The sequence below is a fragment of the Mesocricetus auratus genome, unplaced genomic scaffold, assembly GCF_017639785.1.
Source record: "Mesocricetus auratus isolate SY011 unplaced genomic scaffold, BCM_Maur_2.0 Super-Scaffold_4256, whole genome shotgun sequence".
NCBI classification, from domain to species: Eukaryota; Metazoa; Chordata; class Mammalia; order Rodentia; family Cricetidae; genus Mesocricetus; species Mesocricetus auratus.
The window spans coordinates 70,031,036-70,048,590 of record NW_024429182.1 but is presented as its reverse complement, the minus strand read 5'-3'; the positions used below and the strand labels follow the sequence as shown (position 1 = coordinate 70,048,590).

The 17,555-nt window shown below is 44.4% G+C and overlaps 1 protein-coding gene across 1 annotated transcript in view; it reads left to right on the top strand.

The window, feature by feature from the left end:
- Positions 1–2,323: 2,323 nt before the first annotated feature.
- Positions 2,324–17,555, top strand: part of Plpp4 (phospholipid phosphatase 4) — a 133,208-nt gene continuing 117,976 nt past the window's right edge. The window contains exon 1 of the mRNA XM_040753230.1: positions 2,324–2,483. Within this exon, the coding sequence (XP_040609164.1) occupies positions 2,428–2,483 (56 nt within the window). The 5' untranslated portion in view covers positions 2,324–2,427. The remainder of the gene's footprint in view (positions 2,484–17,555) is intronic.

Below are 17,555 nucleotides of genomic sequence, written 5' to 3'. Positions count from 1 at the left end.
GATCTATGAGTAAGCAGAATGCCATTAGGCATTCATTACTTTTTTTTTAAGAACAGTAGTATTTGGTTTTACCCTGGGCTATCTAGTCTCAGGTTCTTGGTCACCCACGCAGCATCAGGTATGGGTTCCATCTCACGGAGTGGCCTTAACTCAAATCAGATATTGGTTGGTGACTCCCACAAGCTTTGTGCCACCATTGCCCTAGCATGTCTTGAAGATTAAAGGGCTTGTGGCTGGCTTGTTTCCATATCTCTTTTGGTTCGAAGTCGCGTGCCCTTTCAGAATTCTCTTTACAGATAACTCTACTACAAATAAGAAGTGAAAAACCTAATACTTATCATGACATAAAAATGGTGCATGCCTATAACCCCAGCATTCTGGAGGCAGAGGCAGGAGGATCAGAAATTCAAGGTCAATCTTGCAGGCTACATGGATGATTTGCAGTTAGCATGAGCTACACAAGGTACTGCCTCCAACAGACAGTCTAAACATAAATAAATGGCTCACATTTTTGGATCTCCACTACAGACCCTGGTGAGTAGGACTGCCTCAAGGAGGTCCCCACCACCCACCTAACCTTGTCTCACTTCTCTGTGTGGTTGGTAGGTACTCTCTTCTCCAGGGGAGAGGTAAACTATTAACCCTAGTATCCAACACCCCACTCTTCACAATGGCTTAGTTGGTACTTACAGTTAACTGATGTCTCAACCTCAAGGATTCTTATTAGCACCCCACCCAGTACCCAGCTACCTAGCACCCTCAACTGCAGGCCACCAGAGTTCACCATGGGTGTCTTGTACCACTTTGTCAAGTTGTAGAAAGAGAGTTCTCTTCATAGTATTTGCTAGGTCTGAGTCATGGGGAAGACAGAGCCACATCCTTTCCCTCTACAGCCTTGCCAATCTCCCTGCACATGATAACCCATGTGCCCCACTATCTATACAGTCACACATGCATCTGTTTGCTCAGCAATACTCGCCAAGCACCCATGGTGTGCTGGGACACACCATGGACAAAGCAGACACTGCTCCTGTGTCTTCAATTGCTGGAATGGTGTCCCTGCCACACAGCTTGGAACCCTCCCTGAGATGCCCTTGGCTAGCCGTCAAAGGTCTGGCATGTGTCCTTGGCAACAGGGTCTGCTTACCCTTTGCCGATGCCCAAGCTTTCCTCCCAAGGCCTTTGTACCTATTTTACTTGGGCCCAAGTCTCGGAGATCCAGATCCCCAGGACCAGACGCCAACTTCTAATTCATGCCTGCTCACAAAATCCTGGAGAGTGTCTTCCTGAAATCCAGGGAAGGTCCAAGCTACCCAGAGACAGCCCAACAACTGTGATTAGAAACTCCAACAGGGGATGGGAAAGCAAAGCCAAGACCTAGCTGGGTTCAGGCTTGTGGTCACCACACCCAAGTCACCAATATTTATATTTGAATTGTTGACTGAGTCCTGGGGCCAAGGCTCATGCTTCTACCTGCTGCCTAATGATGGCCTGCCATGTGCAGGCACGGATGTCTCAGGGCTGCTTTCTCACACCACAGCACAGCAGCCCAAAGCCACTGGGGGTGGGGGTAGTCGGATGATGGGACGATGGAGGAGAGGAGGGATGGGGTCCCAGATACTGTCTTGTACAGATGTCATGAGGGGTAAGGGACGCGGGTTCACTTGTTCTCAGTCTGTGCTGGCTTTTTTTGTACTCTCGTCGGGCACCTTCTGAGAGAAAGCAAAGATGGGAGCAATCTCATGGGAACTTCCTAGAGTCAGCAGTGGAAAAGGAAAGAATACGAGGTGGTCAGGCATAGGGGGGCCAGAGAGTGGGAAAGAAGAAGTGCTCTCAAGCAGGAACAGAGGATGCCAGTGCTGTCCTGAGAGAATCCCCAAAGAGCCCACCTACTTCATGCCCACGTGCGCGCGTGTGTGTGTGGAAGGAACTGAGTGAGAGCAAGAGTCCTGGTTAGAGAGAAGGCTCAAAGTGGCCGCCTGCAGAGCGTGCTCGGGCGCAGAGCCCAGGGGCCGCCCAGTAGCTGGGAAGCCACGCAGCACGCCCTGGAGGCCACCGCAACGACGACAACGGGGCTTCCCCAGGCTTTCCCCCTCCCGGGTCGCGGGTGCGGGGAGCGAGCCCAGGGACTCGGAAACTGCATCGGGCACAAGGGAGCCGGAGTCCCCGAGGCGCCACCGATCAGCGAGATTGCAAGTGGGACCCGAAGAGGGCGGCGTGGTGTCTGGGTGTCCGGGAGCCCGGAGCCGAGCCGGAGATTAGGGCTGAGCCCTCCCCGCCGCCCCCACCCCGCGCCCGCCTCCCGCCCCCGCCCGTGGCCTGCAGCGCGCCTCCCTCACCGCCCAGGCTCTGGCGAGCGGCTCGGGCCGAGCCGTGGGAGCCACGGACAGCACCAGCTGCCGCTGCGGGAGCTACTCCGGCTGCACCATGCGGGAGCTGGCCATCGAGATCGGGGTGCGAGCCCTACTCTTTGGGGTCTTCGTGTAAGTAGTGGTGCGCCACGGGAGGGGACCCAAAGACCCAGCCTTCAACTTTGTTTGAGCAGCTGCGTCCCGCAGGGGCCTGGATTCGAGGTTCTCTCCTTGGTTGGTGCCTGGGATGTTCCCTGTGGGATCAAAAGAAACCCTCTCCTTTTCTTGGGACCCTTGATGCACAGTGATCCCAGCATGCCTGGCTGGGATTAGGACCTGCTTCCATAGTAGTCCTAGTCTGGCAGCCCCCAGCTGGGGTGCCCCAAGTCTGAGCCTTTCACTAACCCCGCACACCTGTCCCTGGGATTTAGGCTGCTCCTTAAGACCAGGGCATGCAGCCTGGCCCGTGCCCTAGGGAAGTTTCTCTCCTGTGATCTTTTGAAGCTGATGATGGCTGGCTGTTTTTGCTCTTGACCCCATCTCCCGGCCACCCCATGCTGTGCTGGGGCAGTCGGGGTCAGCCTAGGTCTTCTCGGCTGGCTCCTGAGCTGACAGCCCTACAGAGCATCCTCCCAAGAGGTATCCGCCTTACTTCTCCGGCTGGAAAACTGTTGCCATGGAGGGTTGGGCAGGTCAGGAACTGCAGCTGCCTGCGGGGCTGGGAACACCAGGAACTCCTTTTCAGTCTGTTCTCCTGAGAGGCAGAAGCTCTTCAGAGACAGCATTGAAATGTCCAGGTTGCACCTGCAACTAGGTATTCCCGAAACAGGATGGAACGTAGCGCAGTTCCTTCAGCGATGTCTGTGCTTCCTCAGGCACCCCGAACTGCCTCTCACTGGTCCTAAGGCTCACCACAGAGAGCCATCACATCTCTCCAGTCTATCTTGTTTAAACCAGTCTGCTAGCCAGCCTTAAGTACCTGCCACCAAGGCGGACACATCTGTACTTGTCCCTCCAGTAGCAGGCCAGGTTTTCTCTCTCCTACCCACAGCTGGCTGACACATTTTAAATATTAAAGTTGCACGGGTTCTCTGCATTTGTTGGGGTCTTGGGACATGTGTGGGTAGGGGGTATCCCATGAAGACAAACAGGACCCCCTCAGAATTGCTGCCCCCAACCATGGCAGGTGTGCTGTATCAAAGACCACTTTTGCACCTCGGGGTATATGCATGGAAAGTATTGCTCTCTCTCTCTCCCTCTCCCTCCCTCCCTCCCTCCCTCCCTCCCTCCCTCCCTCCCTCCCTCCCTCTCTCTCTCTCTCTCTCTCTCTCTCTCTCTCTCTCTCTCTGTGTGTGTGTGTGTGTGTGTGCATGCACATGTGTTTAAACTCGGGATTAATTTCATCCTGAGGATTCATTCACACCATCAAAAAAGGCTGGGAGCTCCCCAGATGCACCCCTCCCCATGCTGCCTTCTGACTGAACACTAGTGTTCTTCTCTGGGAACAAGGAGCAAGAACTTCAGTTGGATCTTGATGCATTTGAAAAAAATGAAGTCCTTTCCCCTCCTCTCCCTCTGTCTCTGTACCTTTGGAGTAAACATTCCAAGGAGTGGCTTCTGGGCAGTTTCCAGTTGGCAGATAGGCTAAAACCCCATTCAATTATTATGTGCTAAAAATGACAGACTGGTGTTTAGTGCATGGTAGAATCTAACATTTGTTGGCAGAATGTCTGTACAAAAAGAAAAATGCAGGAATAAAGTGAAATAGACTCGTAGGCTATCTGCCCGAGTTGCTTCGGAGAATACTTGTTTTAAAAAGGGTCTAGCCACATGGAAAATATTTATATGTTCTTACATTTCTCTTAAAATATTCTTCCAAACACTCATGCAATGTTTACAAATATACAACCGCTTGTGTAGTGAGTTAGAAAACTTGGTAGATAATGTTTATATGTGTCTGGGTTCTTCCACGATTGTTACATTAAACAAAACATCACTTTTCAGTTTTTTCTCCAAAGTCCCCTATGTACTCAGTGGGGGATCTGCAGCCACCTCCCACTGCAGGACACACATGGACACTGATTGTGTTTTGGCATGATTCTTGAGTTTCCTATGAAATTTAAATGTTACCTACAAAGAGCAGATTGGCACTGAAGGCAAGCTGGGGGCTGGGGCTCCCGCAGATAATGGCTTCCGGGAGAGCCTAGCAGGAGCAGGGGCACAGATGACCCCTTGTTTTCTCAGATAAGCTCCTGGCGCCTTGACAGAGGCTAGCTTTGGGAAGGAAGGCTTCTTCCTCTTGGCAGCACTGTAGTGAGGAGGAGACTTGAGTGACAATTCACTGTCGGTGGTCTTCACAGCCCTAGGATATTTGGAAGTCCCTCCAGGCAAGCTGAATCTGGTCTCCCCTATGCTGACTGGCACAAACGATATAGTTCATCACCCATTTGAACTTGTCATGTCTGCCCTATCTCCCAGGATGAGAGGCTAGTTTTAAACTGGAAAGAGCATCTCCTCTCTTTCCTAACTCATGTTCTAGAGCATGGGGTTCTTAACCTTTCTAATGCTGCAACCCTTTAATACAGTTCCTTATGCTGTGGTGACCCCCAAGCATGAAATTATTTTGTTGCTACTTTATAGCTGTAATTTTGCTACTGTTATGAATTGTAATGTTAGTATCTGATATACAGGATATCTGATATGGGATACCTATGAAGGGTTGTTCAACCCCCAAAGGGGTCTCGACCCATACACAGGTTGAGAACCTCTGCTCCAAAGAAACCTCTCCTAAAAATGTGCTTGCTCTTTGATCACATTTCCCTGCCTGGAAGCAGGCATGTCATGTCAGCTGATCCACAGATCTGCTCTCTATAGACTCTAAGGGAGAGCTAATGAAACACGTTCTGGGCCCAAGGGCCTGTGAGCTGTCCCTTGACAACTCTTGCGGGAAAGCCCTTTGTGAGGAGGTCAAGTACGGTGCCCGGGATTTGTGCACTCAAGTTGCAGAGAGGAGTCTCAGGCTCAGTGCCTTTGGGGCCACCCTGCTTCAAAACTTAGCTAGCAAACAACCACAGAAGAAGAAGAGCTGTAAACACCAGTGCTGCTAGGGCTGCACCTCAACTTCAGCTTAACAGGATGATGTTTACTGGAACTGCATGTTCAGGGAGTGTAAGAGGGCCAAGTACAGCTTTGAGGGTAGTGTTAGCCCTCTGATGCTTGTGGGCTTCAGGGGCCCTATGGTTCCTATGCAGGGATTGGAATAAGCTGTTACCCAAGACATCAGGAGAGAATCAGCAAGTGTTTCTACAAATGCCAGCAAGAGCTGGACCTTGCACATCGGCTCTGAACTCCTGGTCATCAGCCCTGTGCCCTAGGTTTGCCAGTACCAATAATTTGGTAACCTACAGGGGCTGGGGAGGTGGCTCAGGAGTTACGAGCTCGTATTGCTTTTATAGAGGACCCAAATCCAGTGCCCAAGAGCAACACAGGGCATCTCACATACACCTTTAAGTCTAACTCCAGGGGATATAATGCCTTCTTCACTCCCACAAGTACATACCATACACAGGCATGAACGTCACGTAGGACATTTGTAGGAATCTAGCCTGGGTTAGTTTGGTAGTTGGTGCAAAATGCTCAGCTTAGTGCAAAGGAGGGATAATTAACCCAGGAAGTGATTAGAAGGTGGGGAGAGATGCCAGGGAGTGATGCCCAGAGTTGACTGCTCACCTAAGCATCCAGTGCCAGGTGTGTGAGGCAGCCCTGGACTCAAGGACATTCCTGCTGAGTAAAGGCCTGGCAGCCTGCAGGCAGTTTGAACTGGGAACAGCTCACCAGGTGTAGCTACAGACTGTGTTTCATGGACAAGGTAGGATGTTTCTGATAGGAAATGAGCCTAGAATGTAAGGAGGCTAGGAGGTGTGTGTGTGTGTGTGTGTGTGTGTGTGTGTGTGTGTGTGTGTGTGTTCCTCAGACACTTCACTTTTTCCGTGTCTCTAATGATTTGGGACTTTGTAAGCAGTCTAGACTAGCTAGCCAGTGAGTCCCAGATATCCAGTTGCCTCCATCTTCCCAGTACTGGGTTATAGTCATATGCCACTATGTCCAGCTTTTCGTTGTTGTTGTTTTTTAACCTGGGGTATGGAGATCAAACTCAGGACTTCAATCGAGCGAGGCAAGCACTCTGTAGACTGTGCCATTTCTACAGCCAGGCTCTGAAGATTTGGAACAAAGAGCCATCTGCTCAGATATTTACCCAGTGGTGTTAAGGGACCATTTTGTTGGTGACACAGGTTTTGTTCACTTCTGTGGGTAGCAGTGTGTGTCTCTACCATTGCTGCTCCGCTTCAGCCCAGAGCAGGGAAGTGTGTGAGTACTGCTCTTAGTTGGTCTTATGCTCAGTCATTTCTGTAATTGCCTGGTGTTGTATTGCCAGCAGCTGTGCTAGGGTTTAGGACACATCTCCATCTTCTTTCCTTTCCCCTTTGGTCCCCGTGTGACCTAGCCATGGGCTTGAACGATACCCTCTGACCTAGCTTCCGATGGTCATTTTCCTAGAAATCTGCGCGTGCTACATCTGTGCAGAACAAAGCTACTTCCAAGGGTGGCCTGCTGACCACCTGTGTCAGAGTTACCCATAGTTCAGCTCAGCACTTCCTAACCTATGGATTGACATGAAAGGAACTTCAGCACTTGATAACTTATGACTGGCATGAAAGGAATGCTGGAGTCTGCATTTTGAGCAGACACTCTTTCCATCGACTAGGCTTTAGGAAGTTTTAACAAATGAGCATTGTCCTTTAAAGGTCTCCTCTGCTTCTTCTCTCCTTTTTGAGCATATGAAAAAGCTGCCCTCCCTGGCCCTGCTGAGGGATTAAATGAGGCCAGGCAGGGAGCCTAGTCCATGGAGCACTGGGTAGAGGCCGCTTGAATTTCCTTAGGGAAGAGCATGGAGCTGTATGCTGACACACACAGTTTCGAGACAGGGCCACCAAGAGAGCTGCCTTGGAGGCTTATGGTATTGCAGGTGGACTCTGGAACAGAAGGTAGTTCTCTGCTAACTGAGATGTGGGGGTTGGCTAACTACTGCAGCATTAGTCTCTTCTGTGATAGTGTACCTGTAGTAGTTTTGTTGCCATTTATAGCACGCTGCAAATGATGTATTGGAAGCAAAGTGGTATAAGGGAAGACCATGGGCTTCAGAACTATACGAGTTCATGTTTGGATTTTTGCTGTCACTAATTAGCAAATTGCTTTGAATCTCTGAACCTTAGTTACTTTATATGAGAAGTGGAGATAATAGCACACTGGATTTCATTAGAACAGGTGCTTTTAGTGCCTACAGTAGATGCAACTGTCTTCTCTACTTGTTCTCATTAACCCTTATTACATAGATGTAGTGTCTGTGAATGGTACTACAGTCTAGTTGTTATGACTGTGGCCTTTAGCCATAGGTTGCCTGAGTTTCTGTCTTGACTTTGCCCCTTATAAGCTATGTGAGTCTTTGGGCAAATTATTTACCCAGCTTAAATCTCTGTGTCCCCATTCATTTAATATGAATATGCAGTGATATTCATGAACATCAGACTTGTGCTTATTACTGAGACAGTGTTCATTTCACTGTAGGTGCTCAAAAAAAGCTAATGCCATTATTGTCCTATATTAAAATGAATCCATAATGTGAAGGGAAATTCTGTAGATAGATAATAGCATTCTTATTATAAATTATTTAGTGTGGGGTTTCTAGCAAAGAATAACGTCATTTAAGTATATTTCGAGGGATTCCTTTTAGTCTGTCTGCCTGGAGTTTCAACTTACTATAAGCTCAATGAGCCTAACCCAAATAGCTTATTCATGGGTCTTGCTGTCAGATGGGTTGGAGGGCTCTACTCCATCGTGTAGCATGAGTTCTAGTAGGTCTTAATAATAAAAGCCCAGAGTCAGATATAGGGGAAAATGCTGAAATATCAGAGAGATGAAGGAGCAAGCCACAGCCACAGCTTACCTCAATAAATAACTTCCCAGCTGAAAAGAGACTGAGCTCCTGTCTCCTCCTACCTGATCACTTCCTCTCCCTGCCTAGACATCTCACTTCCAGTCTGTACAGACCTCCAGACTGCTGAGTTAACTAGTGGCACTAGCTCTGCCTTCCGGTTTTCAGGGAAGCTTTATTTGTTAGAGTATAAACAAGATGTCTCTAACTGGGTCTTCATAATGAGGACTCATCCTATGGGCACTTTGTAATAGCAATTCTAAGACAATGGTGATGACATGGGAATTAAGGATTCACCAGCCCAGTATGAATGATTAGTGAGTAGAAGAACTTACATGGAAAATAGCCAAGTGACTGTTGTGGCATTCCTGCTCCAAGGATGCAGCCCTGCCTCCATGACTGCAGGGGCCTTCCAAGTCCCAAGTCCCAAACCTTTTCCTTAAACCTGTCAAGTTCCTCACCTGTAACCATGCCCAAAAGGCATGGTCACTGTTACAGGCACGGAGGTGAATATATTGCTACAATTCTCTTTTTAGTCTAAAGAAGGTGGTTTAGGCTTGATACAAAATTATATGCAGTGATAGCAAATATCAAGTGTGCTCTAGAAGAAAATGTAAAAACATACACAATTTAAGACCTACTGTCAGAGAAGCAACATACCGAAAGTGTCACAGACACCTGTATCAGATAATGTGTTAATGAAAACAGTCTGCTCCTATTGCCTTCAGAGTCATGGAGTTCAGTTAGACCCACACTCGGGAACTTTCTCTATTAAATACCTTCTTGCCTTCATCTATACATGTAGGAACAATTGTCCCTACACATGTCCCTACACATGTAGAAATGCATCTTCCCTACTGGCTGACAAATAGTGCTTCTGTTTGAAATGATATTGGCCACTGTAAAATGAGATGTCTGTGCCCAGAATTCTCAGAATTGATGATGCTTTCCCACAGGGAAATGACAAAAAGGGACCATCAGCTTTGGAACTGGTGGATACAGTTATCTCAGTCAGTTATAAAGATGATGCCTTTTATGAGCCACACAAGGCTTCTAAAAGCTTGGCACTGCTGCTTTTCTGGGGTAGTGTTTATAAATATAAAAATTATCTTTGCAATATTGCTTCTTTAAAAATGATCATCTTGGTGCCATGTATGGAAGAGCGACAAACCCTGCTGACAGACAGCTCCTCTTGTTCAGCTAGGACCATGATGGGGTAGGGGGGCTTTGAGGTTCTGGGGGCAAGTGAGAAGATGCTGTAGGTAGGTGCCACAGGGAAGCCTGGGGCCAGAATCATCCCAAGTGACTCCATAGAAGCTGGGGGCTGGTGTTACACTGTTTCTTTGGAAAACAGAGGCACAGAGAGTAGGACCCACTTAGTAGGGACATTTAGGTCAGTTTCCAGAAACCTGGGAATGAGCTAGTCAATGCTGAATGCTTCTTTCTGCCTTACCAGAAGGGTTTAAAGGTATGTTTCCATTGCAATGGGAGTTTGAACCATATGAAATTGTAGGTGTTTGACTGTTTTGACCTACAAAACTGGAAATTTCATTTAGTTCAATCCAAAAATAACATATACAAAGAAAAGTACCCTGTTCATAACTGCAGCAGCTCAGAGCTGCCCCCGCCTGCTGAGCCTACTTCCTTGGCCACCCTAACACAAGTTTTTGACTCAACATGAATGGGCTCACAGTGTGCATGCATCCGTGTGACTTTTGTCTCGCTGTGTGACAATTCATCCCACATTGTCTAGAGCATTTGTTTGTTCTCACCACCACAAGATATCTGCGTATGACTGAAACCCTGCTTAGTTTCTTGTGTTGCTTGATAATGGTTTTGACAATTAAGCATAATGCTGTTGTGATTTTTTTTTGACAAATCTATTTGTAATTAGGGGAGCTATGCCTTGGATGAGTACACTGTTTTTTTGTTTTTTTTTTTTTTAACAAAGTGTTTGGCTTCTCTTTGTCCAACCGAAACTCTGAAACTACAATTCAATTTGTATAGCACATTACTTTTCCCTCAGAGAGTTGCCCAGAGAGGCCTATAGCTATAACATTGCATCCTGTAGAAGGGTGGACATAATGACACATGATTACATAGTTAAGTCCTGTTAGGGATAAAGATGTGATCTTACCCAGGAAAAGTGCTCTAAACGCGAGTTGATGTAATGTGTGATGGATGCCTAGGACAAAAAGATTACTGTACAAGCTCATCTCTTCATTCCTCTTGTTATGTGACAAACTTTTCTTGGGGAGATGTCTACTCACCTCAGATAATGAGCCCATGACAAACCAAAGTTCGGATACTACCAAAGTCCAGCATGGTGAACCAATGAGTTTTAGTGGGGTTACTTACAGGAGTATGGGTGAGGGATTGCTTATAAAAGCAGAAATGGCTCAAAGACAGCTTTATTGCCAAAGCCCTCCACAACAAACATAGCACAGACTACAGGTAGCTCAACAGGCTGCAGAGTATCATTTCCAGGTGCCTTGGTTGGTCTAAACCTCTTCCAGGCAGCTCATATTGTTTCTGGGCATTTGGTCTGGTCTCAAGTGTTCTTTGCAGATTTACTGGTCTCAGAGTCTTTAGAACTCAGCTTCCTTGCAGCTGAGGAGTCTCAGCTTTTATTACTTACTCTGGCAGAGATGGGTCTATTGGATTTGGTCAGTTTCAGGAACTTCCTCAAGCTATTTTGAGTTGTGCCACCTTCCTGTTTGAGGAGCTTCCTACAGGATGGAATGTTTCAATCCCAGAGCAAACTTTTACACAAAACCACCACTTCTCATCCTTCCTGTGACTGAGGTGTGATAGAAACTAGTGAAAAGATGCCTAATACCCCAGTGTGATAATAAGAAGAAGCATGCAGTTCTCAGGACTACAGGATAGCTGAGCCTTGCACTGGGATTTAGAAAGTTTGGGAATGAAAGAAGTCATTGAGAAAATGCTGGTATGTGTTTACATGTAGATAATTTTTAATTGACCCAATGTATATATGGTGACTATAGAAGGGTGGAGGAGAGCTTTAGTACCTGCTGTGCCACTTGTCATGTTAGATGACTAAATCTTTGTAGCCATTCAGTCAGGAAGTGATATTCTCATTTTACAGTGTGAAGAGCTCTAACACCTTTTATATTCAGAGAGCTTCCTCCCACCAGTCAATAAGAAAAGAGAAAAGCCACTCAATAGGAAAATGGGCAAGGGCTATGAACAGAGATCTGATGGAAATACAAAGAACAAATCTACCTTTCAGCATGTGACTTCTGTAGAAATGCAAGATATGCCACTGAAAACAGCAAGATGACAGTACATGTAGATTAGCACAGCTTTTTAGGAGCAGTGGGAAACATAAACAGTTATTACAGTTAGAAATTCTGGTTAACTATCTCTTGACTAAGTGTTAAGGCAGGCGACAGCAGTGTGCATGGATGTTTTCATGTGGTGATGTGATACATTTAATTTGTTCTTCTAGCTATGATAAAAATCACTCTAAGGACCCACAAAAAGAAACTTTAATGGTATTTTTGTTTGTTTGTTCGTGGAGTGATGAGGTAATATAATTAGATATTATAGATTTGGTGTTTTTTTTCTTCTTTATGCTACTTTGTGTGATTTTGTTTTTCAAGACAGGGTTTCTTTGGGTAGCCCTGGCTGTATTGGAACTAGCTCTGTAGAGCATGCTTCATGCTACTTATAATTTAAATAAGTTTATGGTAAAGATTCATGATTTTTATGCAGAACTAGTCATTATCAACATGGATGTTTGTGGACAGAAGGTTCTGTCCCACCCAGTCCTGTAGCCATTTAGTCCCAAATAAACACACAGAGGCTAATATTAATTATAAACTGCTTAGCCAATGGCTCAGGCTTCTTATTGGCTAACTCTCTCTTGATTATCAATCCATTTCTATTAATCTATGTATCTCTACGTATTCTTGACTTATCAAAGAATGCCCAGGTGCTCCTGCCTTCCCAGTAGCTACACAGCATCTCTCTGGTGACTCATTCTCTTCGTTCATCTTCAGAATTCTCCTAGTCTGGTAGCCCCACCTATATTTTCTGCCTGGGTACACCCTGCCTGTTCAGTGAATGAAATAACTTTAATCATCAACCAATAAGAGAAACACATATTAATAACATACAGAATAACATCCCCATCATCTCCTCATTTCTATCTAAATAAAAAGGAAGGTTTTAACATTAACATAGCAAAGTTATATATAACAAAACAGTTATTAAGCAAGAACTATAGTTACAATATTTAGTTCACTAATGTTTGGCAAAATTTAAGGAGAATATTCTATCATCTATTCTATCTTTGTGAGTCTCAAGTTTTATACGTAACTTACCTTTTATCATAACTAAGGAAAATAATAACAATAACTGTCTTCAACCCCATCAAAGACCCAAGAAGGGCAATATATAAATTCTAGAATTGATAGAGACATATTGCTGCCTGGGCAGTGACCCAAGTTCCTCTGTAATGTTGGGGTGTTCCTCTTCAGCCTGTAGGCCTAGAATGTCTGACAGGCTTTTTGATGAAGCAGTAACCTTGAAGGACCATTCTATCCCTTGGCAAGTTCAACAGTCACTTTCCTTAGTAACCTGTTTGTCCATTTTGGACAGCATCCTGTCAGGCAGTCCAGGCAAGAGAAGTTTATTGTCCAAAATGGATATCTTTGTCATGTTGAAGGCAAACTCCATAATAAGTTTCTTCAATGCCCATCTTCTTTTCTAACGTAATTGGTATTGCCAGGAGTAGTTATATCTCATTGTCACGAAAAACCCTAATAAACCATTTTAAATGCAATAGTCTATAGGTCTTTGGAAGGTTTTGAAGAATACCTATCCATTTGAAATATATCTCTATATCTCTAAAAAACTCGACTAACATAACTATAAAGTTTTGACTATTAAAAGTGACTATCTATAATCTGTACTTAATTGTACATTGCCTTTTTAAAAGAGCCATATAGACATAATACTGCAACAAGAGTAGAAATATATGTATAACACAATTGACCTTAATTTGTATCAGTAAACCAAAATCCATACCAATGCAAAGTATTCATTTCTACATCATATTCCCTTTTTTCGTTAGAAAGAGATCAACTGTGATTATTAACCATTTATAACCAACCCTGTTTAAATGAAAACAAATATTTATAAACAATATTTGGGAATTTGGTTGTGGTTGTCTCTAAACTGTTTCCTGCTGTTTGGGGGTGCTGTCAATCCCAAGGGAAACCTGAGAAATTCCAGAATCTTGGCCAAGTCCTGGCTGCAGTGGTCTGTGACACTGCATGGTCTCCGCTGTTGGATCACCTGGGCCACTGCTTCAGGAGGTCTTACTTGATCAAACGATATTAGTCTGGAAGGAATCCACAGTTTTTCATCTTCTGTGGAAACAAAAGCAGAACCTCTTTTCCAGAGTAACATGTCCTAAGACTTAAATTTTGAAGTCAAGGCATTTTCAAAATATATAGGTTGGATTAATCCAGCAGCATTTATAATCAAATGTCTTTTAGCAGCTGTTGCTCCTACCTCAGTAGTCAAACAATTCAAAGACAACACAATAGCATACAGTATCCAGACTCTCTGTGTTTTCCATCTTTATGTGGCCTTTTTTTATTACTCTACTTTTATTTTTAGTTTTCTTTTTTTTTATTTTTTTTGAGACAGGGTGTGTATTTTTGGCTGGCCTGGAACTCACTCTGTAGACCAGGATGGCCTTGAAATCAGAGATCTGCCTGCCTCTGCCTCCAGAGTCCTGGGATTAAAGGCATGTGCCACCATACCCAGCTACTTTATTTCTTTTTTTAGAGGACTTTCTCTATCCTTTTTCTTTTCTCTCCCAAGCCTACGTATATTTTGAAACACACTGTAAAACATTTAGAGGATTTTATTCTGAATTTTACTGTATATCTATCTTTTTCTGACCACATGAGTCTTTAGTCTGCTAAACCGAGTGGCTAGGATTAAAGCAGGGGCTTTGGCTGCTGGCTCCAGGCTTTCCAGTGTGGTGGGGGGTGTGCTTACCAATAGCTCTGGGAGCTGTGCTCACCACCTTGCCTTTGGTCTATTCCGTCATCAAGCAGCTTATAGTATACTGCCCATATACCTTTTTGTCTGTATGAATAAAGCTAAATCTCCAATGCAGCATGCTGTGCTTGAAGCCTGAATGCCACGGCATCTCTACACCATGGCCTACATGAGATTGTGAAACCAGGAAGCCCAGTGCAGTTCTGTTTCTGTGGGTTCAGAATCCTTTTTAAGCTTTTGTCAGGTTTTATGTGGAAATTCTTGCCAAATGTTTGGTCACCACATGTGGACAGAAGTTTCTGTCCTGCCTGGTCCTACAGCCATTCAGTCCCAAATAAACACACAGAGGCTAATATTAATTATGAACTGTTTGGCTGATGTCTCAGGTTTCTTATTGGCTAGCTCTCTCTTAATAATTAACTCATTTATATAAATCTATGTATCTCCATGTGGTCTTGGCTTACTGGAGAATGCCTGGATGTCCTACCTTCCCAGTAGCTACATGGCATCTCTCTGGTGACTCATTCTGTGTGTTCCTCTTTCCAGCCTTCTCCTAGTCTGGTAACCTTGCCTATATTTCCTGCATGGGTATACACACACACACACACACACACACACACACACACACACACATTCTGAATGTAACTTTAGGTAACTCTAGTGTTTCTTTGGTGATTACTATAGGATATTTGAAGCAGGAATACGCCTCAAATCAATCTTTCTGTATTAACATCATGAGGAACATTTAAGAAAACTGAAAGACTAATGTCCTAATTACAATTTATGTTGGAAGGGGTGTTTGGTCAGTGTTCTATTGCTGGGAAGAGATACCTTACAAAAGAGAACATTTAATTTGGGCTTGCTTATATTCAGAGGTTTAATATATTATCAAAATGATGAAAATCATGGAATCATTGAGGCAGACATGATGCTAGAGAAGTAGCTGTGAGTTCTACATCAAAATCCACAGGTAGCTGGAAGAGAGATGATCCCTGGGCCTGGCTTGGGTTTTGCTACCTCAAAGTCTACTCTCAGTGGCACACTTTCTCCAAAAGGCCACACTTCCTCCAACAAGGTCACACCTACTCCAAAAGGCCATACCTACTCCAAAAATGCAAACCTCCTAATCCTTTCAAATAGTGCCGCTTCTTATAAGCCTATGGGGGCTATATTTATTCAAACCACCACATTTCATTCCCCCCATAATTTTGTAGCCACATCATAATTCAAAATGCATTTAGCCCAACTTCAAAAGTCTTCATAATCTATCACAATCTCAACACTGATTAAAAGTTCCAAGTCTCTTCTGAGACTCAAGGCAATCTCTTAACTGTTATCCCCCTGTAAAATCAAAATCAAAAAGCAGATCACATCCTTCCAACATGCAATGGCACAGGATATACATTACCATTCTAAAAGGGAGGAAAGGGAGCATAGTAAGGAAATACTGGACCAAAGCAAGACTGACAACAAGCAGAGCAAACTCCAAACTCTGTATCTTTATGTCTGATGTCAAAGCACTCTTCAGTTCTGCAGCTTTCAGTTTTATACTTCCCCACAATTCCTTTTCTTGGGCTGGTTCCACTCTCTGTTAGCAGCTCTTCTTAGCATGTATCTCATGACTCTGGAATCTCCAACATATTGGGGTTTCCAATGAAATCCAGGTTTCAGCTTCACACAGTGACCTCCCTGGGCCTCCATTCAGGGACACTCCTGACACATGCCTGACTTCAGTGGCTTTCCTTAGCCATGAAGGGAGATTCATAACCCATTCCTTATATCCTTAACTCTAAAGCCAAAACCACATGACTGAAGCTGCTAAATCCCATACCTTACTGGGCCTGGAATATGGTGCCCTACTTCCACTACATTTGCACCAGCTTTCTGTTGTCAGTGATTTCATTCATTGCTTAAACGTTTTACAAAATTCATTTCTACAAATTGGAAGCTAGGCTGGATGGGTTCTTACCACTGCCTTTACTCCATTTTTTTTTTTTTTTGGTTTTTACGAGACAGGGTTTCTCTGTATTGTTTCTGAGGCTATCGGTCCAGTGCGGCCTCGAACTCACAGAGATCCGCCTGCCTCTGCCTCCCGAGTGCTGGGATTAAAGGCATGTGCCACCACCGCCCGGCCACCTTTACTCCATTTAACATCAAGCTTTTCTTTAAACTTTTATTTCTTTAAGTCTTGTACTTAACTCCATTATGCTTCCAGGTGCTCCTTTCCTCCTCAAACTGTACATTTTGTATTTTTCCTTGCTCAGCTTGCTCCTTTTCATTATAGATATGCACAAGAGTGGGAACTAATAACACATGACTCAGTCAATACTAGGCTGTATTAAAATCTCCTCTGCTAACACTATTAATATAAAACTCTTCTATTTAGTCTAAGGGACATTTCTTCAGGCAGGACAGAAAAAAATGTACTTTCTTTGCTAAAATATCACAAGAACAGCCTCTAGGCCACTTACTAGTATTCTTTCAAACCTCTTGAATTGTGCTGTCATAATTAATCTATATTACTCTCAGCTCCACTGTCTTACAAACTTCTACTAGTATGGTCCATTGATGGGGAATGTTCTTCTGTGTGTATGTTTCTCTTATTGGTTAATGAATAAAACATTGATTGACTGAACATAGTGGAACAGACATCCTTGTTGTATGAATGTGCATCTTTTGGATATATGCCTAAGAGTGGAGTTGCTGGGTCTTGTGGTAGGTTTATTCCCATTATTCTGAGGAATCTCCATACTGATTTCCAAAGTGGCTATTAATGAGTTGGCACTCACCACATTCTCTCCAGCATAAATTGTCGTTGGTGTTTTTGATTTTAGCCATTCTGACAGGAGTGAGATGGTATCTCAGAGTTGTTTTGATTTGCATTTCCCGGATGGCTAAGGATGTTGAGCACTTTCTCAAGTGCCTCTCAGCCATTTTAGACTCCTCTATTGAAAATTCTTTATTTAGTTCTGCAGCCCACTTTTTAATTGGATTCTTTGGTGTTTTGGAGACTTGCTTCTTGTGTTCTTTGTAAATTTTGGAGATCAAACCTATGTCAGATGTGGGGTTAGTGAATATTTTTTCCCATTCTGTGGGCTACCTTTTTGTCTTGCTGACTGTGTCCTTTGCCTTACAGAAGCTTCTCAGTTTCAGGAGGTCCCATTTATTAA